Below are 24,160 nucleotides of genomic sequence, written 5' to 3'. Positions count from 1 at the left end.
CCCAGCCTCAGCAGAGGCCAGAAGAGCCTGCCGGCTGCAGGGGTTCCCCCTTCACCCTCCGAGGACGGCAGCAACAAGTGGCGCACGGAGGTCGTCCCAGGCCAGGCCCCCTGCCTCAGCAGAGGCCTGAAGAGCCCGCCGGCTGTGGGAGTTTCCACTTCACCCTCCAGGGAGGGCAGCAACAAGCAGCTTGTGATTGTTGGTAAGTGGTGACTCGCGTATAAGCCGAGGGGGCATTTTTCAGCCTTAAAAAGGGCAGAAAAACTCGGCTTATAAGCGAGTATATACGGTATATGCACACCTTCCCACACATGCTTAGTTGTTGGCAGCATACTCAATAGCACGATGAAGTTAGGATAGCTTAGAAAATAAGTTACTAGCCTGCAGAAGTGTAACAGCTTGCCATCTCCAACAGTAGAAAAAAACATACCGTATATACTCATGTATAAGTCGAATTTTTCAGCACATTTTTAATGCTGAAAAAGCTCCCCTCGACTTATATGCGGGTCATTAAAATTTTGTGTGTGTTTTTATTTTGCCGGCCAGCAGGGCACACAGTTTTTATGCTAGCGGCACCAAAATTTCAGGGTACCCTCAGAAGACACTCCTGATGATACCAGCCAAGTTTGGTAAAGTTTGGTTCGGGGGTCCAAAGTTATGGACCCCCAAATGAGGTGCCCCCATTCCCCATTGTTTTCAATGGGAGCTATTAGTAGATGGGGCTACCCTTTTGAGGGTCCATAACTTTGGACCTTCTGAACCACACTTCACCAAACCTGGCTGGTCTCATCAGGAGAGTCTCTTTATGATACCAGCCAGGTTTGGTGAAGTTTGGGTCAGGGGATCCAAAGTTATTGACCCCCAAAGGGGATGCCCATCCCCATTGCTTTCACAATGGAAAGCTAATAGTAGTATTTTCCATTTCTGATAATAATATCCCTCTTTAAAAAAATCTAAGTTGGGTTAACATTTGGACATACAGATGATGATGATGAGGGAATCCAGCTTTTGGAGGATTTTAAACTCTTGTGTTTTAGCTTGGTTTGCTGGTTGAGCTTAAGGTTTTTGTACTTTTAAAGTTATTGTTGATACCATATTGTTCTTGTTGACCCTCTTTTCCACTTACAGAGCCAGTTTACTGTTTTTCTTTGAAATAAATATTCAAAAACATTTAACCTACTGATGCCTCAATTGATGTAATTTTATTGCTATCTATTTTTATTTTTGAAATTTACCAGCAGCTGCTGCATTTCCCACCCTCGACTTATACGCGAGTCAAGTAGTTTTCCCAGTTTTTTGTGGTAAAATTAGGTGCCTCGACTTATATGCGGGTCGACTTATACGCGAGTATATAGGGTAGTTAAAAAACCCTAGCTGTTATGGAATTAGAAATGTATTAGTTTTTTAAAAACAAAAAAAATCCAAGTGCCCCTCTCCCTATTTCAGCTGTACTTAAATAAATCACTTTGACGCAACTTCAAAGGAGTACACAGAAAGATTATGGTCAAGGTTTTTGGATTCCCCTTACAAATTCTAACTGACCAAAGATAATGCAAAGTTTTAAAATCAAACTGTCATTTTTTTAAAATAATGAAACTAGGTAAGATGTTCATACCGTGTTTCCCCGAAAATAAGACAGGGTCTTATATTAATTTTTGCACCAAAAGATGCATTAGGGCTTATTTTCAGGATAATACTTATTTTAGGAGAAATACAGTACCTTCACAATTTATTAAGGCGGGCTCTCAGCAGCCCTGTTGCTTCTCCGTCATGTGTGATGCTAGCTGCATCCTTATTGGCCCGGAGCACCCTGCTGGATCACACCATCCTGATCTGTAACTACCAGTAGGGCTTATTTTTGGAGTAGGGCTTATATTTTAAGCCTCCTCCAAAAATGCCGAAAAATCATGATAGGGCTTATTTTCGGGGTAGGTCTTATTCTCGGGGAAACACGGTACTTCTCCTCCCCTCTAGTCTTACTTCACTCCTTATGTCTAAATTAGATTTTACTGCTGAGCTCAGCCTCCAGGAATGAGTACAGTAGTATTATTAATTAGTATAGTCCTCAAATTCTACACAAAAGTAGTTTCTCCCCTTAAGACAGCTGCTACCTTACAGTGCAATTTCTACAGATGCTAAAACCTGCAATTCTGTAAACCCACACCCACTTGCTTGTGGCTCAGCCTCGGGGGAAAAGAAAAGACAGAGACATCCTACTTTCACAGAACAAGAATAATCTTCCTGTTGAGTATTCATTTTGATTAGGCACAAAAGAGATACCAGCAGCAGAGCTCTTTGCCAAAGGGTTTGCAGGAAACATTTGGCACATAAAATAGTCACTTCAATAATTGAGGAGAATTCAATGAATGCTGAACTGCTGCAGATCAGTGGAGTTTTAATGGCCTTGAGTTATGCTCCTGAGGAATGTGCAACAAATTGCTATCTGGGAATTGTGTGTGTGCGTGTGGCAACTAGGCTACCTATTAAGAATATTGCAACTACGAAACAGACCAGAATACTTGTACATACATTCTTATTACATGATCAAGACTAGCAGTGGCTTTCAAAGATCTTACATAAAGCTCTTTCACTTTACCTACCACCTGATCCTTTTACTAGAGACACCAGAGACTGTGCCTGGAATTGTCTATATCCAAAGGAGACTCTGCTAAGCTAAAACTCCATCCTTATGTGGATGATAAACAAAGGCATGGAGAAATATTTTGGATCCTATAGGTGCTATAGGCATAGATTATAGTAATTCAAGAGGCTTGGTTCTGTTTTTAATTGTGGTTGACCTACAGTTGTGATGGAACATTACAGAAGAAACAGTTTTTCTACCTGTAGTGTTGCTAGTTTCTGAAAGAATAGCGCTATTTGCACCAGCAGCTAGAAAGATCTGAGACCAAACAACACAGTAACGGTCTAATTTTACTTTATGCCTCTTTTTATGTATATGTAACCACTGAGTTATAGGTTTAATATCTTGTGTAATGATTGTGAAGGCCAATGGCCAATGAAATAAATTGGATATCTCTCTCTGTAGTGCTGCATATTTTTTTCCTCCTAGTATTTTAACCATGTTATTTTCTCTAAATGTCTATGTGCTATGTAGATAATTTAACAAAAAAGAAAGAAAACAGTTTAAGATATCACTTGATATTACTTACAGAACAAATTTCATTCCACCATATGCCATTCAATGAGAGAAAGCTGTAGCAAGTAGAGATCTAAAATTTCTGGGAATTTTAAAGCCACGGAGAAACACTTAAAAAAAAACCCCACGGAAGTTTTGGAAAACACTGCATATATCTCCTTTTCTATCAAACTGAACCTTCTTTTACTAATTGCACTATACAAGCTGCATTATTTATAACTTTGTGTATAAAATTGTACTACTTGGCATATTTATGAAACTTAGATGTATAAATACCTTAATTTTCTATGTGAAAGCGCACCTAATAATTGAGAAAAGAGATGCAAATTGCTGACCCCCATACTACCAAAGCCCGTGCATCTTTAGGTTTACCATCTGAGGGGTAGGGGAAAAATAGTTGAACATAACTCTCTGGTAAACAAAAGAAATCATTTGGACAGAAATTCTCTCAGAGTCACAGTAGGTAGGACTACCAGTATTGAGCTGAACTATATACCATTGAAAACACTGAATAATGTCTTAAATGTATAACATACTGTTGCCAAAATAAGTTACATTTAAAGGAAAAAAATCCTTAAAACACTATATTTCTACAAAAAGTTTTTTTCCAGCACTTCCCTAAGTTTCCCAATTTTTCCATTTGAAAAAATCCTCAAACATTTTTAGGCTGTTGGTTTCGAGTGCAAACAAACTTAAGCCAGGGGTGTTAGCCCGATTCATTCCCTGGATTAATTCTTTCAGAGGGTTTATCAGGTCAGTGAGATAGCTGAGGCAAACCCTCCCTCCCTCTCCTGATCTGTCCTGGTGAGCTGCCACACCTCATGTTGTTCTGAACTGGATAGTCAACTGAGGGCTCACCAGCCAAAGTAGTGACACCGCCCCCCCCCCCCCCACTCTCCAAGTGTCAATCTGGGCTGGTGAATCGAATGGAGGCTCATCAGCTGAGGTAGCCCCCTCCCCACTCTGTGGATCTGGGCTAGCAAACTTGCTGCTGGCTCACCAGCTGAGGCAGCCACCCCTCCCAGTGCCAACCACTGGATCTGGCCTAGTATGGGATAGCCAGCTGAGGCAACCACTTTCCCCAGTAGCATTCTAGGCTGGCAAGCCCACTGAAGGCTCAACAGCTAAGAAAGCACCCTCTCCACTCCCAACCCAGTCAAACCAAGTCACATTTATGTCATATTTGTCTCTTGTAACAAGTGAGTTCGATACCCCTGCATTAAGCAGCATTTTTCTCATTCTAAAGAGAAAGTATTTCATAGGAGTGTTTTTTTCAGTGCTTCCCCAGGATTTAGAAAAAATGAACACATTTTTTCCCAAATCTTCCCATTTTCTTTCCAAGCCCTCACATCTCAAGTACTAAAATACTACCCCTTCCTTTTTTTATTGTGTGACTTCTGGTTCAATTTATGTGAACCTGCATGTTTGTGGATTGAATTCCCTAACACTAAACAAGATTTTTTTTTCATGCAAGGCTCAGGGGATAGTATTTGTACTAAAATTCACATGAATCTTACTTATTCAAAAAGTTGGCCTTTGTAAAAGGAGCAAACCCGACAGCTTCTCTAAACACGCAAAAGGCACTCTAAGGCAGATCCTTTCTACTTTCCGCTTCCCCAGGAGCACCATAAAACTTCCACCCTGGGGGCTGGGAAGCATAACGCCAAGGCATGAAGGGGGCTGCAGTGAGGAGGGGTAATCAGGTGACATTGCCTCTCCGCCCTCTTGCACCAAAAGAAACTTTCTTCTGTCACACATGGCACCATGAGCAAAAATGCTGCACTCCCCCTTCTCACTGCTGGTTCCTGTACCTCCTGGCATTTTATTTAGAAGACTCTCCAGTCTCCCAGCACTGTGGAAAGAAGATCCTCCTCCACAAGCATTTTGTATCCCATCAGTTCCATTGTGTTTCATTTCAGGTTTCCTTTTAAGAGAATTGTATGGGAAAGCTGTGGAACTAAAAACCAAGAGGAAACAGTTGAAGTTAAAGGCAAATAAAAGATGCCTCTCTTCATAAGAGGCTCCATAATGTTCACCATCTATATGTTAGGAAAGATTAAGATCAGTCAAGAGGAGGGAGCAATTTAGATACAACATCAGTGCGCTGAAGGTTAACTCTTCCTGCCCATGATTCCCTGGCAGCAAACATCATATCTGGGCTGTCATTAATCACAAGTGGGGTGGGGGAAAGACAGCAACAAATTCCTGTCTTTTTATCCTACCAGGACAAATATCAGAAATCTGTAGTGGGAGATGTCTCACATAGAAACTGTGTGTTCCATGGCTACTTTTTAACATTACAGTAAACATCAGGACATTCAAACCTTTCATGAGGCTTTGCGTAGCCATCACTTCTCCACACATCAAGGGACACTATAGCTCCTGGAGAGAAAGTGTGACAGGAAAGCCAACAGATAACACCACATAGTTTTACAAAGACAATGCATAATTTGTATGGAAAAAAATCCTTACACTGATATTTTCTAGCTGAAGTTGTCGTACTGTATAGTAGGATTTGACATCTTCAGATTTTAGCCTGACACAAAATCCCGTTTCTTTGAACATCATGATGTCCTCTTCTTTTGTGGGCCAGTACTGAGCACATTTTACCTAAGTTGCAAGAGAAGACCATTAAAATAAGAATGTGTCATATAAAATTTGAGACACATACGTATTGATTCACATCAAAAAAATTAACTCAGGAGAATACTGTAATCCCAGGCCACAACCCTGGATTTTGGGGGAAGAATTCTCAGGGGAAGAAGTCTCATGGAGTGGCAACTTATACCTAGATTATAGGTATGTATTAAATTTGGATTAATACAACCTGACAAAAAGACAAATGCTGCTGTTTAAAACATGAGAAGTTTATATAATGTAGTGTGTACATATTATATACTCACCAAAACATTTCAGAAGAATTCTTAATATGCCATTTATATGTACTGACCTTTCCCCAATGTCTCCTAAATCTCTAAGTGATTGCAAATGATGGGAGATCATGTTATACTACCCTTACTTAGCATTAGTCCCTACATTTTAAGGAACTTCTGTAGTATTTGAAAGTATTCAAATATGATCTCAAAAAACTACTTGGAATATTGGCTTTTAAGTCACTAAAAAGCCAAGAATATTTAAGTATCTCATACCTGGAAGCCACAATTTATTGTTGCTAATCTAATCCATTTCTTGTGCACATTGTTAAATAGCTACTGAAACTTACCGAATCTTTCTCAACGATTCTGTTTAGCATGACAACTGCTTTGGTCTTCTGTTGCCATACCATTAACCAGAAATGGCAACATGTATTAGGAAGTGGACCCTGAGTGAATAAACAAGAGAAAGGGGATATGGAATCATCAACTTAACGCAGAACTGAATCCGAACCTCTTTTCCTGCTCCCTGCTTTCAATGTAAGAATCAGATTAAAAATTATGGGACAATCCAGCACCTCAGATGCACAATGATGCATGGTGAGAAAAATGCTGGTTTTGGGAAAGGGAAAATCAGGGTTTTCAATTTTTTTGTTTTGAACTGGAGATCTTTGCACTACTCTAAATCCTGGAAGGTTCTCTAGCCTCCAGGAACAGCTTGCAGAAGGAGGTGTGTCATAGAAGTTGAGCATATCAGGGCAGAGAAGTACTACTGTGTGTGAATGCAACTGCACACAAGACTGTTTGGTTCCTGGCTTGTGCATGCAGGACACTATTCTCTTTTATGCGAAGGAGATCATCAATGTAAATCATGGATGTCCTTGTGCGTGCAGAGAGTTATGCTTCATTGAAAAGAACAATACGGTCCTAACATGGGTTTGGCATGTGTTCAATTTACCCAATGTTCTAAAGAAATACAAATGGAATATACAGAACAGAATTTTTCTGCTGCTTCTTTCCTCTCACCAACGAAAAGTTGGTCCTAGGACTCAGAACATTCCTTGGAATAATGCAGAAGAGCAGATGGGAATGAAGTGTGTGAGCACATGGCTTGTTCCAACAGTACACAGCAACTGGACACTTCTTAAATTTTAAGTAAGGAGAAAAAAATCATAAAATGTTGAGAAATGCCAAGTCAATCATCATCTCCCAGCTGAGGTAGCTGCTTCTAAATAGGTGCTCCCTGCAGAGCAAAGAAAGGTCTCCTGGGTCCTCCTGTACCAAGGAAGCTGAATAAACCCCCTGCTTTGGGAAGAGTTTAGTTTTTGTTTTCAAAGAAAGGAGAATGTTTGCTCCCTGCCCAGATAAAGGAAGAGATTCCCAACCTAACATTACAATTCTTAACCTATGAACGAGTCAAGGGCACATGACTGCAATATGAATGCCTGGGATGAGCTCAGAAATTCCAGTCAATTCAATGGGAGTGACATGAAGCTTTCAATTTCCTTCTGATTCATTCCCCTTGGATACTGCTTGTAAGAAACTAGTAGGCACCAGAAATCACACTGCTAAGCATCACAGTGCCCTGGATACCATGAGGGACATACCTCTATATGGGTGCCAACCTATATTATGCCAACTTTGGTTTTGTATCTTAGATTTATGACTGTCTGCTGTATCCTTTGATCCATTTGCAACCTGCCCCCAAAAGCCCATATGTAGGAGCTGAGGCAAGGCTGAAAGTTTAAAATAATTCAATAAAAATGAACATCCCAAAGCATATAATGGAGTCACATACACCAAGTAGGATTTGATTAACTATGATCTGTATTTGCAAGATCAATTCAAGCATTGGATAACAGTGTAAGGCATTTACTATGACTGCTGAGTTATCAAATGAAGAGTACAGAACAAGTAGTTTTGCAAAAAAAAAAAGTGGTTGCGCTAAATGAACAAAATTAGGTACACCAACAAAAGAAACTGGCCCAATGCACACACAGCCACTGCAGATCTGGATGAGCAACCAGTGCCACACTGATTGTTTCAAACCGACCAGGACCTCTTGTAGCAGATCTTAAGATCACTGAGAAGCTTCCATGATCCAAAGTGGCAAGTGAATCTATGGTGGTAATGTGGTATGTTCAAGTTGTTTTGTGTAATTATAAACAATGTTGATGACCTTATTTGTCTTGTAGAATACCATGCACCATGAAGGTTATCAAAGCAGGATAGAACCAGCAGCCTGTTCGTTAACTGTTTTGAATTACTTTGGATAAAACTGCTGAACAGCTCCAAAATAAACTATGACTGCACTACAAGTGGTTTTAAGGACTTTGATGAAAAAAACACAGCAAAGCCCCTCATTTCAAATAATGCTTTCACAAGTCAAATGTCAGCAACATTCATTACATAGGACTTCTTGTTTCCTCTCACATGGCAACAAGGATTTTGAAATCACCAATCTGATAGAGAACTAATATGAGACGAGGTCACCCCAGTAATTTCCACAGAAGAGGTTTAAATTCTGTTGAAACGATCTTTGGCTACTCACCCGTGAGAGGCCCTTTTCCTCTGAAGGATGAGGGGATAAATGAATCACAATGCATTTAATATGCAATTTGCTATGTGAACTAGAGAGGCTACATAACTGGACAGACATGGAAGATCTGTTCCTTTCTACATATATCACAGTTTATTACATATGTATATCACAATTTATTTACCATTTCTGGCTTTTCAGGATTGCTCTTTTTTCAGGGCCTTGTTTTTTTTCTTAAACAATATTTGGGAAAGCCATACTATATTGCCTTTACCTTTTCACAATTGCCTTTACCTTTTTATTTGAACTTTTACCTTTTTATTTGAACAAATAACTTCTACTTAGTATTTTGAATTTTATCACATTTTATCAAATTTAAATTAGCTCACTCTCTCTTTGGGGCACATAATTTTCAATGAATTTTTCATAATTCTAATGTTTTTGAAAAACCCATAGTTCGACAAAACTCCATATAATAGTTCAACCATTTTTTTGCCTGCCTCTCCATATAGGTGGATTTAAATATATTTCTCAAAATGCAGATAAAAGCTCACATTAGATCCTACAGATCACTTAATAAACAGTTTTCAGATGCAAAACAAAATATATCCAAGGCTATGCACTTTTAGAATTTTTTTCCGACTATGAGTTAATTTCAAAGCAGCAATCACATACTTCCATCCCTCAAAAAGAAGAAATGAAAATAACATAACACAAACTGCACAGGTTTGCATTGTTGGTACACTTCCATAGTTTTCAAATAGCCAAAGACAACCCTTTCAAGCTCCGACAGGTAGTTATTTAAAATAAAACACTGTTCAAGGCAGACCTTTGCAGCTAAAGAAGAATATCCCTTTTCCTTTGAAACATATATTCTATACTTAATTTGAATCTTACTCAACTTTTTTTTTTACAGGGCTTGACCAAGTGAATATATAAAGAACTATAGAGTAACTGAGCATATGAGGGTCTTTCCTTTTGAGTATTCATCATCAGCCCCAATAGGCAGCTGGAAAAGGAGCTAATTTTGTTGTTCTGTTTCCACATTTTTTTTCAATTACTTGGTTTATATGTCACCCTTCCCCATGGCAGGCTCAGGAAATTTACAGAAAATGTCCCCAGTAGCTAAAGAAAAAAACCATCCTGATCTCTCCACCAAAACCCTCTTTAAGTTTGGCCATCAAACTGCTCCCAGCGGGGGCTTTACAGAGGAGGGGGGACACATTTCATACATTTACTGTTCTGATAGTTACCAAGTCTCATAACAAGCGAATCCAAGAATTAGCTCGTTAAGGGTTAACAAGGAACTGAGCCACCAAAATTAACTGGATCTCAGTTAGGCAGGAAGTGCTGTATTACAGTACACATGCGCCTGTTAGGAAGCTGACTATGCTGCGCCATAGTTTCAAGGGTAGACTTTATGCCTAGGAGCTAAGGTCAATACAAGCCTCTGGTTCAGAATCTGGTTGCCTCAGGCAAAGTAGTGAATGAGTGCATTTGGCCAATCTGGTCTACTATGACATAAACCTAGATATAACAGGTAGCACATATCAATGAAGCTGGTCAGAGTAGTTGTCAGTATTATGTAGTGATTGGCATAAACCAAGTCCACTGAGATACCTACCTCACTGATCAAGAAACAGTTTTCTGCACCAGGCCAACCACTAGTTTAGACATCCAAGGAAAGTAAGCACTCTTTCACCATTTCATTTTGACATAATTTGGCATGACTTCTATTTTCATAACATTAGATATATAATATTTCAATATATAATATATATTATAATAATATATAATATTTCAATAATATAACAAATCTAGTACTACTCACCTGTGTTAAAATGTAATTTCTTTGGGCTTCTTCATTAACCACCAAGCTTGCATTGATGTAATCGTTGTCTGTATTCTGCAGTACAACTCGACTGTGATCATCTTAAAATAAATATATTAGGAAAACACTAAGTCTCACAACTCTAATAGTATTGGTCACTATAGTGTAGATGAATTTGTACTTTAAAGGAATGAAATTACAGCACTGTATAGTGGCACATAATGAAGACCTAATTCGGCATACCTCATTACCCAGTACACTCAATATAAGATCAGAATTTTCTTTTTACTGGGCAAAAATAGCTTGTTTTTCATCCAACAACACTTTGAGAACAGAACAAAGAAAACACTACAGGTTAAAAAAAATAGTATGGAATACAAACTTCTTTCAAATAAGTTCTCCTGACACAATGTCACGACATAAACAAAGGCAAAGAACACAAGCTAAGCAACAAGTGACAGTCGCTGTTCACATAAGCCAGGGCTAGACAAATCCCAGGCGCCAGGGTGCCCTGAGGCCTAGAAATGTCATTGTGACACCCAATATTTTCAGCAGTTGTTTACTGTGCCTGTTGGTGATTTTCAGTAGAAGTACAAAGCTTATTTAGGTGAGAAAGACAGGTTAGCTTTTTGTTGTAATGATAACCAGGGTTACCCTATATTTATTTACACACTGAATTGTCCCTCATAGCTTTAAAAATGACAAGAAATTGTGAAGGTTTAGAATTAGGTTTTGGGGTAGCAATCACTAGGAAGTATTGACACTAAAATATAAAACACTGAAGGTTGAAAAATGTTTGGCTCTTATATTTTTGGGGTGGCTAGTAAAGCTGAAGAAATTTGGTCAAGGCCTGACAGAAGAAATGAGCATCAACGCAGCAATCAGAGGAGGACATTCTTAACTAACACTCTAAACACCTCTAAACCGGAAAAGTACTGTTTTATGTCATTGTGTCAACTTTTCATTCGGCAAGGACTTTTGACAAAATGGGTTCTGGTGGGGAAAAGTGCATGCAACAACATATTTGTCAGTCTTGAAGATGCACATTCTTGATACTAAAATAACTTATAATTATTTAAGGCAGGCCAGTACTATTCCTGTACCATGGGTCGTCTAAGGCTATTTAAATGAATTCTAAAGTAAATCTGAGCCAGGTTTTTTCTAGCTCACTGTCGACAATGTTTAACAATGACATTGACCAGCCCCCATTTTGTACTTGTGTGCTGCTAAAATTCAGTAAGAATAAGGTTTCTCACAACTTCTTGTGACTCTTACCCAACACAGTGATCCTTCCACCTGCACAGAACATTTTCCAGTTTGAAGTAAGCAGTCGTTTAGAGATAGAATACAGAATATTCCAGTGAAACAATTAAGCTAACACTTCATGACTGTCTACCAGAAAAAAGGCCCTACAAACCAATGCATGTTTACATGTACAAAAGAACTGTGCATGTCTCCTACACTTTGTCAGATTTTCTATGGAAGCTCTTGGAACAGGTAGAGACAAATGATGTTACCACTACACAATTGCTGGCCTTATATGTTGGCAAAGAAGAGGTTGTTCTGGTTGCACATATACTTTCTTTAAGGGTGCATAACTGTCTTTTGGATAATAGCCAGGTTTGGACCCATTCTGTATCTGGTATGCTGCTACAAATGTGGGGAATCAATGGGGAAAAGGACTTTTGACACTAGCCTAGGTACACAGCCACAGCCAAAAGATGAGAGCTAGATGGAAGCAGAGAATAAATATCTCCAGCCCTCCTTTCCATTGGAAGACATCTACTCTCAGATTACTGATTACTTTAAGTAATAAAGGTTGTATTTTAAGTGATACTTTAAGACAACTTTGATTGCAACCTTCTGCTTGTGTGTATTTGCCTCACTTTAAAGTTGATGAAAAATACTCGACCTTAGAAAAAATATTTTTCCGCCAAGGCAATGAAATATATATATCAGGCTGCTTTTCCTCAAAGCTTCAAAGCTATTGAAAGCTTCGGTTCAGAGCTACTTGCTGTTCATAGGATATTGACAGTGGTACAGTGGATAGGCATCTTTTATCTACAACTTGTATAAGCTCCAATATAGACAAAATTTGGAGTCCAGTTTTTTTTAATGTATTGAAAATTAAAGCATGGGTTACTTGAAAACAAACAAACAATTTACCATGCTTGGAAATGAAAGTGTTAAAAGGTTCTCTTTTCATGTATAAATTTATTGGAACTCAAATGTTTTTGCTGGACAGAAACCAAAACCTTTGTAAATACTACATGCCAATTGCCAACAGGAAAAACATAAGATCTTGTTATAGTAAATCACACATACTGGTACTTGTGTTCTCGGAAAGATGATGTCAGCAAGCACTTTTTTAACCATTTAAATTCCAAACAGTTCCTGTCTGATTTTTTTTGCAGCAGACAATATTCTTACCCCTCTACTGTGCTTCATCTGATAATATCAAACAAGCTAGGTTCCAGTCTAGTTTTTTCTAAGATATTCTACTTATAACCATCAAAACATACAGTTTATTGTTCCATAATAATCTGGAAGAGAGACATGCAGCTTGTTAAACAATCAGAATTTCTGCCTTATTTACTCAAGGGAACTTGAATGCTATCAAACACCCCCCCGCCCCCCACACACACACACCCAGTTAACAGAAATAGTGATTAATTCTCCTTTTAAGTAATATTCGTAGAATACCAAGCACAGAATCTCTAGTCGCTCAGACTCCAGAAATCAGGCACAAGTGACACAAAAATACTACATTCTCCTGAGGGTGCACTTCACTAATAAATGGAATACACTTTTCATTCTCTGTAACCCCCAAGAAAACAAATGCAGGGGAAACTAGCTCCTGTTTATTCAGTTTCTTCTATTTATTTTAAGGCACTTAAAGTTTCACTCTCAGATATGTACAAACCAAAGACTGAAAAACTGTTTTATTATCCAAGTAGGAGACTAGATAAACAAGACTTTCTAAACACGACTAGAATAGAACTTTCTAGCATACTAGTGTTCAATTTGGCAAACAAGCTCTCCAAACTGCAAATGAATTCTGTTTTAACAGTCCCATAGAAATTAACAAGATTTTAGGAATATTTTATTAAGTGCATAATTCTGATCTGCCAAGAAAAGTTCACTGAGAAACAACAGACAATTATCCTACTGCCAACGAAGAGACTCTTAGTGGTCACTCTGACCTGGAATTCTCACTCCTCCCTCTCAGCTTAGCAACATTTTACTCCTTTATAAGCTACTTCCTTGAAGACAGTCCAGAAGGTAAGTGAGGCTGAAAAAGTTCTGAGAGAACTGTGAGTAGCCCAAGGTCACCCAGCAAGTTTCATATGTAAGAGTGGGGAAACAAATCTAGCTCACCAGATAAGATCTCCACTACACTGGCTTTCCAAGAACCACCAAATTTGACTCCAATAGTGCAGCTGTATAAAAATTGGATATATTATCACATGCACAAAGCTCTCACAAAAATGTCTAGATCCAATGTCCTTAGTACATTTTAATGCTACAGAGTTTGGTACATTGCAAGAGAAAAACACCAATTTTCCATTCTCTGTCCCAAAGAGCCCTACCTAGGACTGTTCCAACTGCTGAGTCTGCTTCCTTCAAATATAGCACTGTCCATGGTTGGAGGAGCACACAGGAAGTTGCCATTGGCCAAGAACTTTTTTTGCTGTGATATAGTTTGATTTAAAAGAAGAGTCAACTCCTCCAGTATAAAAATGCAAAGGCAGTCATTAACAGAGGTTGTCATAGATACTTATAACAGAATAATTTTTAAAATAATTTTGGAATTCTGCATAATGAGTTCATCAACAGAAGGTTGAGCTCTCCTATACTAGAATGCAAACAAATCTTAAGGTGTCTATGTATAAATAAGCCATTTCACAATGCACCATTTTCTACACATACCTTAAGTATGCTCACTTAAGTATTTAGTGATTGAGATGGACCAGTGCATGGACCTTTCTCCGGGACTCTGGCCTAAAAGACTCATAAAATCTATTTCAGAATGTTAAATACCACTTCACCATGGAATTGATTAAAATAAATGAAAGTTTACTTACATGGACTAACATCTCGGTATCTGTTTCGATTTCGGTTTTCTGGATACTTTGCTACCTTATGAGGATAATCCTTGGATTGGTTACGAATGTCCTTGAAGAAAAAAGAGATAGCTAAATGAAGTCCTGTTTACCCACGGGCAATACAATGGTGAGCAAGCAAATCAATCAGATTTTTTTTTACCAGACTTAATTTATTACTTATATCTTTCTCTAAACAGTAAAATTTCAACAGCAAACAAGCACTTCTTCCCTAAGGTACTACTGAACAAATAATATTTAAATATAGGGGGCCAGCAAAGAATCCTGGGTTGGTGAGCAAACAATTTACAACGTCCACATCTGAGAATCTCGCTCTGCAGGATTCTCCAAGAAATCAAAGCATGCTTATTTCTCCTTTTCTCTTTATATTCACTCTCAACATTTAGCCCCTTTTGGAGCATATTCAGTCTCCATTAAGCCACTTTAATTTTTCTCTCTTTTCTATTGCTTGTCATTTACAAGGTATTTTTATTCTGAGTATCGGAAGAGTCCCTGAATTTGGTAGCACTGGCAATATCTCCTACCACTGAGCAGTTATCCACGCAAGGACTACAGTGACACACTGGTTGCCATCCAGGGTCTTCAAAGCCAGTACCAGAACTGACAAAGTATCTTTGGTAATAGCTGCCAAATTAAGCTGAACTAGATTTGCATTAGCATACGGCAGGGGTAGGGAACCTGCGGCTCTCCAGATGTTCAGGAACTACAATTCCCATCAGCCCCTACCAGCATGGCCAATTGGCTATGCTGACAGAGGCTGATGGGAATTATAGTTCCTGAACATCTGGAGAGCCGCAGGTTCCCTACCCCTGGCATACGGAGTCCTTCCAGCACTTTGCATCTGCCATTCTATACACAAATGTCTCAAGTTCTGTCATGTTTACATACAGGTCACAACGCTACCAAATCATTTCAGCCTGGTATCGGTTCTACTTAATGATGAAGTAAGAAACATTTCACTGGGAAATGATGCAAATACTTTCCCGGCCCTTATCTTGAGCCATTTGTTACTTCTCTCATGCATTTCTTAAAAGTGCATGTGCTGTCTAAAACCATGTCTATTCATACAGAACTTTGTAAGGGATAACCTGCAAACCAGATATAAACAATTCTGTTGAGAGTGGGGCAAAGTAATAAATGTATGAAATATTTTGACTTTGAATATCTTAAAATCCTTCTTTCAGCTTTTTGCTGAATTTTATGGTTTGACTCAGTTGGGAGAGAAACTGCCAAACCATTATGTTGCTATAAAATTTATGTCCAGTGAAAAAATTCCCCTTGATACATTAGGATAAAAGTTCTCTCTACCTTTGCACATTAAAAGCGAAGTTCTTTCAAGAACTCATATAGATCTGCAATAGCATTGGTTCAGTAATGTTGCCAGTTACACCTACTTGCGCATGTGCTACACCAGCACAACAGCTTGGTACAGCATAATTTGTCCTAATCTGCTTCAAAACCCCAGTGTTACCAATTTAAGTAGTGTGAATGTGCTTTACTTTACCGTGAATGTGCTTTATTTTTCCAGATTACTATATTTCAGCTCAGGCAGTTTGTTGAGAAATACTGGTCTCCTGATGTGATAAGAAATTTAATAGACGCAGTTCACTAATTTCAATACCACAGCTTGATATTTCTTGAAGCAAAGGCTTAAGAAAATAAAGAAGAACTGCTCTTCATGCTAAAATAGAATTTAATTAATTTGAGACAAACTATTGTTAAAAGGGATATAACTTATATATGGTCATGTACCCAGCATCTGGTCTGTCATAAGTGTGATAATGTAGTATGTAACAGATTCTGAGATATAAGATGCTGTGATGTTCATCAGAGAATCCTTGAAACTATGACAGCTGTTCATTTTCTATAGCAAGAGGGCAACAGAATGCACAAGGAGATTGGAGAGGCAGGATATGGGGTTCAGCCATTTGCTTACCTGCCAGGGGAAAAGGACTAATGGATGTTGCAAAACATTATCTGGAGTATGGAAATATCAACTATATGACATTTAACCTGTTCCTTGTGGTGTCAGCATACAAAAAGAGAACATACTTTTACATATATGCAAAACAAAAAAACCAAGGCAGGTTTATGATACAGTGCTGTCCTCCAATACTCCAAAGTCTTATATAAGGCTTTAAGGGGACAGAGAAAAATGTGTCTGAGAAGTAACAGGAAACTGGAAGTATCAGTCATACCCTATCAAGGCAAAGAGCTGTTAGAATGTAGTGGCTAGCTATGAGCCTGACATTTCTAGCTTTACATCTCACCTCAGCTATAAACGCAACTTTGTATTCTGAGATAACCATTATTCTGTGTCCTGATTCCCTTCCTCATCTATCATTAAGGGTAATGCTAACTTAAAGTACATTGTTATCAAGAGGATACCATTGTGAAATGCTTTGACCACCCAAAAAAACTTTTATAAATACAAAGTGGCACTGAGTGGTAAGATGCAATACTTCAGTCAAAATTCTGTTTACAACTTGAGTTCTATCTCAATGGAAGAAGGTTTCAGGTAGCTGGGTCAAGGTGGACTCAACCTTCTTATTCTTCCAAGGTTGGTAAAATATTACTGAACTCACATTTCAGGATGTCCCTAGGTGTCAAACTTGTGGCCCTTCAGATGTTATGGACTACAGTTCCCATCATCCCATGCCAGCATCATGCTGACAGGGGATGATGGGAACTGTAGTCCATAACATCTGGAGGGCCACAAGTTTGACACCTATGTGAGGGACATGAATGTCATCCCCACTCAACACCTATATAGAACCACACCATACACAGATAGCTTTATATAAAAGAGTTGCCGGAAGCTAGGAAAGCATCACCAGCCTTAGATAAAACACATTCAAGGAAGACAAAATGAAACTACACAGGTCTGGTCCAGCTTTCATAATTTCTGCTAATCAATTACCACCCTACAAAAGAGTTAGTTAGCCACGAAAGAGGCAACCCTATGGCACACTACTGAACACTACTGTGGCTGGGATAGAAAGGCACAGATCAGGAGATTCAACTCCCACTTGGGGTACAACTGGTATCTTCTTCTGTCAGGAACTTGCCAGTCACATTGGATACTTCCCTTCCATTAGATATCCAAATGACAAATGTGGCCAGGATGGTGTTTTTCCAACTTTGTGATGCTTGGCAATTAATCCCCTACCTGTCCCACCTTTACTTAGCCATAGTGATCCATGCAAGGGTCACCTCTGGACTGGATTTCTGTAACTTGCTCTACACAGGGCAACCCTTGAGGCTGCTCTGGAAGCTATAGCTGATCTAGAATGCAGATGCATGCATCTTTACCAGGATCTCATGGAGAGAACATACACAATTAGTGATCCATCAGCTATACGGGCTACAAATTGAATATCAGATCAGGTTCAAGGTGCTCACCTTTAAAGCTATAAACAGATTAGGACCCTTGTATTTATGGGACAGTGGCTCTGGATGTAGACTCCCAGAAAGCTTTATGGTCTTTGGGAGACAAAATTATACAAGTTGTAGATAGAGCATCTTCAACCAGGGCCAGACCCTTTTTGGCATTGATCCCTATCAGGTGGATCTCTGTCTAAAGAGACCAGAGATCTAAGAAACCTGGCTCAGTTGCAAAGAGGTTGTAAGACAGAGATGCTCCTCCAGGCTTATGGCTGAAGACGGCACTGGTTCTATACAATGGCTGGACAATACCAAATTTACCCTATAGTTATTTTTCTCCTTCTTTCAAGGCTTCCCTCACATGCTCCGCTATTATCAGTCAGATCTGACCAGGTTCTGCTTGATCCTCTGACCACTGAAACATGTTTATATTTTTAACTAATATTGCAGTGAGAAATTAAAATGGAATGCATACAGTACTGTCCGAGTTCTGAGGTCAGCGAGGGGGGAAGGGGGCTCCTGGCAGCCCCATCACCTTCCAAGATTTAGGGGAGTGGGGGGGCCACCCAGAGGACCTTCTCTGAAGTGGCCCCAGCACTCTGCAACACTTTACTCCTGGAGGCCTGCCAGGCGCCAACTTTGCAGTTTAGGTGCCTAGCCAAGACCACCCACTGTACCCAGGCATATGGGTGACTCCTTCCGCGAGATGCCTCCCTCTCCCTTATACTCCCTTTTATTTTTGGTTCCTGTACCAGCTCTCTTCTGGTTTTAGCCCCAGTCCCAATGCTGAATTTTTTTTGGAGTGTGCTCTATATGGGTTGGGTGCTTATGTATTTTTTTATTTGCATCTATTCCCTGCCCTTTACCACAGTCCTGGGGGAAGGGGGGTGGATGGGGATGGTTTTATTAAGGTGATTTTAGAATGGTTTTTATGTTTGTATTCTTATTATGTCTTTATGATTGCACCCTATCCAAAGACTTTGGTGATGGGCAGAAAATAAATATACAGGAAATAAAGTATATGACAGAACCGAGTAGCATTTTGAGTAGACCAGTTTAAGATTGTTCTCTGGGTCAGTTACTTGCTTTCAATCTAATCAAACTAGAAAAGATGTCCCCATCAAGAGAGACATTGGGTTTTAAATATATAAATTAATAGATTTTTAAAAAGCAATATGGATAACAATTTCAATTTTGAAAAATGTCCGTTCATCGCTGTTGTCAGTGTTCTAGATATAGGATTGGGAATCAAAGCATCCACTTTATACTGCGGTATGTCACACTGAATCACAACACAGGCTTAAGGTAGAATGGCTGCCCATCTTCATTGTTAGTGGACAAGTGGAGCATTTCACTGTACAGGAACTCAATAGTACCAATTTATCCCATTTGGCGGGATCCAGCAATTAGTGGATGTATGATTTGTGTTTTTTCCCACATTCTCCTTGAACCAGCAGTCCTTTCTGACCCTGGGAAAGTTTATTCCTGGTGTTGTGGAACCTGCATGGACTAACTGTCACACAGCTGCAGTAGATAGGGGAAAAGATCATAACACTCAGCTGTTCTGCTGGTGGATCACTGGATGAATTCTTTTCCTAAGCATTTGGCTAAGGGGCTGCCTGGACAGGTTACTGTGCTTGACAGAGTTCTGTGACAGGGCATTGGTAGTCTCCGGCATTTAAACTGTTTATAGCTGTGGTGTTGCTAGCAAAGCCTACAACTCTCCTAAGGGCTCCAAGCAGGCACTACTCAGGCTGTTACCGTTGCCGGATCATAGAACAAGACGGCACAGACGGGTGGGTGAACCAATATCGCTAATGTTCTAAAGCACAACAATTCCTGATCCAAATAAAGTAGAAATGTATACATTCATATACAATCATTAATATGCAACTAAGCATATAATTTTTCCATTTTACTTTTAAAAATTAATCCCAGAATATGTCACAAAAATATGCTGAATCTGTAATGACATAATTTCTTAGAACACAATGTAAATACAAAAAAACTACATACAGACTCAGTTACAATAATAGAAGTCACAAAGCATTGTATGGCACAGCTGCTCACAACTTTTTTTTTAATTACATATTTGCAAACTGTATGTACAACACAGGAAGTCCGATCCAATGGGCCGGGCACCTGGTTGGGGCCACCTGCTGCTCCCAAGGAGATTTCCTGGAAGCACTGGGAGGCATAAATAGTAAAAAAGCCTTCTCACAGCCAGGAAGTCCCCATTGGACTTAATGGACTTACACCACCAAAAAGGTGGTGTAAGTCCTAAACCCTGGCTGCTGGCGCAACTGGGGCAACAGCCAGGTGGGAGCCAACTAGTGACAGCTCCTCCCCTGGCCAAGGACTTTCCCCACTATGCCAGTTGCGGCAGAACAGGTGCAGGCATGCCATTTAGTTCCGCGTCTCATGGCGGCTGCCCACCAGTGGATTAATCCATCCACTGGGGTAAGTGACCCGGGGAGGGCAAATACCCAGGTGCAGTCTTGTGCCACTCCCAATGGTGGATTCCCCCCTCCTTTGGACAGAGCTATTAGATCAACATTTAGATCAGGGTACAGCAAAGAAGTCTCGTGGCGTAGCGTGGTAAGCGGCAGAACCTCAGTCAAAGGTCTGCTCACAAACTGAGATTGATCCTGATGGAAGTCGGTTTCAAATAGCTGGTTCAAGGTCGACTCAGCCTTCCATCCCTCTGCGGTAGGTTAAATGAGTACCTACCTTGAAGGGGGTAAGGGAAGGCGATAGCAAATCACCCCGTAAACACAGTCTGCCTAATAAATGTTGTGATGTGACATCACCCCATGGGGCAGTAAAGACTCAGTGTTTTACTGAGCAAAGAAAGAAAGCCACTTTTGTTGGAGGTTAAACTAGCAGATAAAATTTTCCATTCTTCTTCTTTTAGCATATGATGTTTAATCAGAGCACTGAAGTTATGGACACTACCAACAGAGGTGATAAAAGATACCTTTTGTTTGACATTTCTTCCAGCATTTGGTTGATGTTTTATATGGACCTAAAAAATGGGATGGAATTTTTTTAAATAGAAGACTTGGACTTATAGGGAGATATTCATGTTAGACTAACTGGTAAGCTATATTGTCATTTTCTCAGCTAAGGTGACTTGTGAACTTCTTTTGAATGCCTTGTGAACTTGTGACCCTACTTATCTAGGGTCTGCAAGGTCAATTCTATGTGTCCCTTCTCCTGCACAGAATGTTCCATCGTCTAAATTCATAAGTGATGAAAGCCATGTCTAGATTTGATTCTTTCAGAGATTCTGCAAACCCACAAGAACAAAAATTATTACAGTGCCTGCAGTTTTCAAGATCAGCCTTCAGCTATAGTTCTGGGGAGGTGCTAAAGCTCGGTAGTGAGAGCATCCACTTCCCCTCTGTGAATCTACTCATAGTTTAAAGTTATACCTGAGGCTATATTACTTTTGTAGCAGTTTTCATGCTGGAGAGTATGGAGATTAGGCTCCAGAGGACTTCCATTACTAGATGATGTCATTTCCCTCCTGTGCATAAATCTTTGAAAGCAAGTATAAATACCATGAAACCTAACTCTTGCTATTCCTGTCAGTGAAACGGCCAAAGCACAGAGCATGACTGGCTTTTTACATAGTCTGTGCTGCAAAAATATTCAAGAGGAAAAGCAGAAAGCCACTTTCATTTCTGCTCAGGACAGAACTTTGACAAATCAAACAGAAATAGAGCTTTCTGTGGGCTTAAAAATCAACTTACCGGTAGAACCAAACCATACCTAACAGGCAGCCACAGTGTTGCCAATTGCACACTGTTCAATCAAATCAATCAAGAAGAGCTTTGTGCCCCCTCCCTGCAACTGCTGCTCCAGGTTTGGTATCCACTTTTCTGTATGTTCACCCATTTTTTTTACTGCCATTGTTATTGGATATGAGAAACATAGAGATGTGCTGAAGCAATCAATGGTTATTATTTACACAACTACAACAATTGAAAAAACAGCTGCATCCCTTATATTTATTTGTAAAAAGAACTAGGTACTGACAAGTTGCAACTGACTCATGGCAAGTCTTCATGGGGTTTTCAAGGAAAGAGATGGGCAGAGGTGGTTTGCCATTGCCCTCCTCTGCATGGCAACCCTGATCTTCCTTAGTGTGCTGCCACCCAAATGCTAACCATGACTGTTCCTGTTTAGCTTCCGATCTGGATGAGCTCAGGCTAGTCTGGGCTATTCAGATTGCCATATTTATTTGTATTCCATTACAAAAAACCCAGACGAACAGTAATATCCGTCAAGAACTACTAGCCAGGGTACTAGTACATAATCATAGAACATATACAGAGGCAGCAAACCTCTGCAAAGAACTAATAGGAGCTAGCTAACATCAATGCAATATGCCTTGTTCATTGTCCAAATGAAAGCATTTAGAGTAATTCATTCAGAGTGCCTAGCAAACCTCCCCGACTTAAAGCTGACATCACAAGTGCCGTTTACACTGTGCAGTGAAGAATCTGCATTTTTAAAGGCACCATAGACGTGGCTCACCCAGAAGCTAAAGAACAACCCGTTTTTTAAAGTTGTTTTTCTGAGAGTATAGGAATTTTCACCCCGCAAGAATACTGACCATGAGGCAAAGCGATATAACTAGCGATATAATACAACTCAGTCTGAGCGCGGCAAAGAAAATCCGGACGGCGGTAAGAAGAGACCCGCCACAGATTTACAGGCTTCTCCCTTCTGTGATCCGGAGGGAAAGCGACCCGGTGCGCATGCGTGTTGCATGCCGACCGAGCTACCGCTTTCCTTTCACCCTGCGCATGCGTTTTCTCTTCAGACCTCAAAACTATTCTTTGCTCCCTCTTTACAGCGGCTTAAGTTAGAACATGCGCATTTCTCCACCCCAGTCTCAATGCGCGTACCTGAAAGCTCGTCGTGGTTCAACAACTTCCTCTTTCCGTCGGCCCCCGCCACCCGCGGCCCCCGAGGTCCCCTCTCCTTCCCACTGGGCGGCGTACACGTCCCACCCTGCCTTACCTGGTAGCGGGGCTGCCAATCGTTCGCAGCGTCGATCTCTTGGAACTCCTTTTCTATGGTGGCCATGACGGTGGTAGCGGCCAGAGGAAGAGGGGCCCGCGGAGGCCGACAAGTTCATCCCCCAACTCCCGCCTGTAACGAGTTGCGGACGACAACCCGCCCACTTTACCGGTCGCGCTGTCCTTTGACTAGGTTCCGCACGCAGCCTCAGCGATTCCCCGTTGTCGTGAGGCGCATGCGCGAGAGCCTCTCCGTACTCCGCCTATCAAGAGCTGTCGAGCCCCGCCCACTAACGAGGGAAAGCAGCACCTGGAGTGACGTCACGGTCCGCCTTTTTGGGGAATAGGAGGCGGTCGGGTATACCCACGTGTGCATAGTGAGTGCTAGGATCGCGTTGTTTTTAATTCACAAAAGTTTCTTGGACTTTTGAGGTTGCCTGGCTTTATTTTACATTACACATTTTTTGCCCCAGGCATGCAGAGAGGCAGGCGAAACGGGAAATAATGTGCCATCTTTAGTTTGGAGAGGAGACGTCTGAGGGGGGATATAATTGAGGTCTATAAAATTATGCATGGGGTAGAAAATGTTGACAGAGAGAAATTTTTATCTCTTTCTCACAATACTAGAACCAGGGGGCATTCATTGAAAATGCTGGGGGGAAGAATTAGGACTAATAAAAGGAAACACTTCTTCACACTTCTTCTTTTTTCCCCCATTAGTGATACTGTTATGGGGGAAGGGGACTAGATCAGGATTTTTCTTCATCTTTCTATGTATGTGTTGTTTAGATGTGTAAAATAAATAAAAATTCTCAAAAAATATTTTCCCCTGTTCCATTTTGTCCTCACAACAGCCCTGCGGGTCTGAGAGTAAGTACACTTCCATGGCAGAGTAGGGATTCAGAAGGGACTCCCAGATTCTAGTTCCACGTCTTAACTACTACACCATCCTGACACAGTCCTGAGACATTTTCCTTTTCTTGCAGTGCAATTTTATGCAAGCACTAGAAGTAAGTTCCTCAGATTTCAGTGGCACTTACAAGTACATACAGCACTGAAACTTTTAGATTTAGATGCGAGTAAACCTCTAACAACGTTGGCCTTATTTCTGAGTAAAAAGAAAATCTGGAAGAAGCATTAAATGAAGTACCAACTGCTCCATCCAATGTAAGAGAAAATTAAGTCCTTTCTATAAAGACCTATTTCTGGCTACAGTTTAACA

General features: G+C 40.2%; 1 protein-coding gene across 2 annotated transcripts in view; it reads right to left on the bottom strand.

The window, feature by feature from the left end:
* Nucleotides 1-23,200, bottom strand: part of PTPN2 (protein tyrosine phosphatase non-receptor type 2) — a 35,367-nt gene extending 12,167 nt beyond the window's left edge. Inside the window, exons 1-5 of one of the 2 annotated variants that reach the window (XM_048507534.1) lie at nucleotides 22,940-23,200; nucleotides 14,486-14,576; nucleotides 10,401-10,501; nucleotides 6,381-6,479; nucleotides 5,630-5,767 (exon numbers count right to left, since the gene is read on the bottom strand). In XM_048507534.1, coding sequence (XP_048363491.1) covers nucleotides 5,630-5,767; nucleotides 6,381-6,479; nucleotides 10,401-10,501; nucleotides 14,486-14,576; nucleotides 22,940-23,005 — 495 coding nt within the window. In that variant the 5' untranslated portion in view covers nucleotides 23,006-23,200. The remainder of the gene's footprint in view (nucleotides 1-5,629; nucleotides 5,768-6,380; nucleotides 6,480-10,400; nucleotides 10,502-14,485; nucleotides 14,577-22,939) is intronic. The other variant, XM_048507535.1, reaches the window with a different exon arrangement.
* Between the last annotated feature and the right edge of the window lie 960 nt (nucleotides 23,201-24,160).

This window comes from Sphaerodactylus townsendi, linkage group LG09, assembly GCF_021028975.2.
Source record: "Sphaerodactylus townsendi isolate TG3544 linkage group LG09, MPM_Stown_v2.3, whole genome shotgun sequence".
Classification (NCBI taxonomy): Eukaryota; Metazoa; Chordata; class Lepidosauria; order Squamata; family Sphaerodactylidae; genus Sphaerodactylus; species Sphaerodactylus townsendi.
Note: the sequence above shows the minus strand (reverse complement) of the source record. Positions and strands in the feature narration are given on the sequence as shown.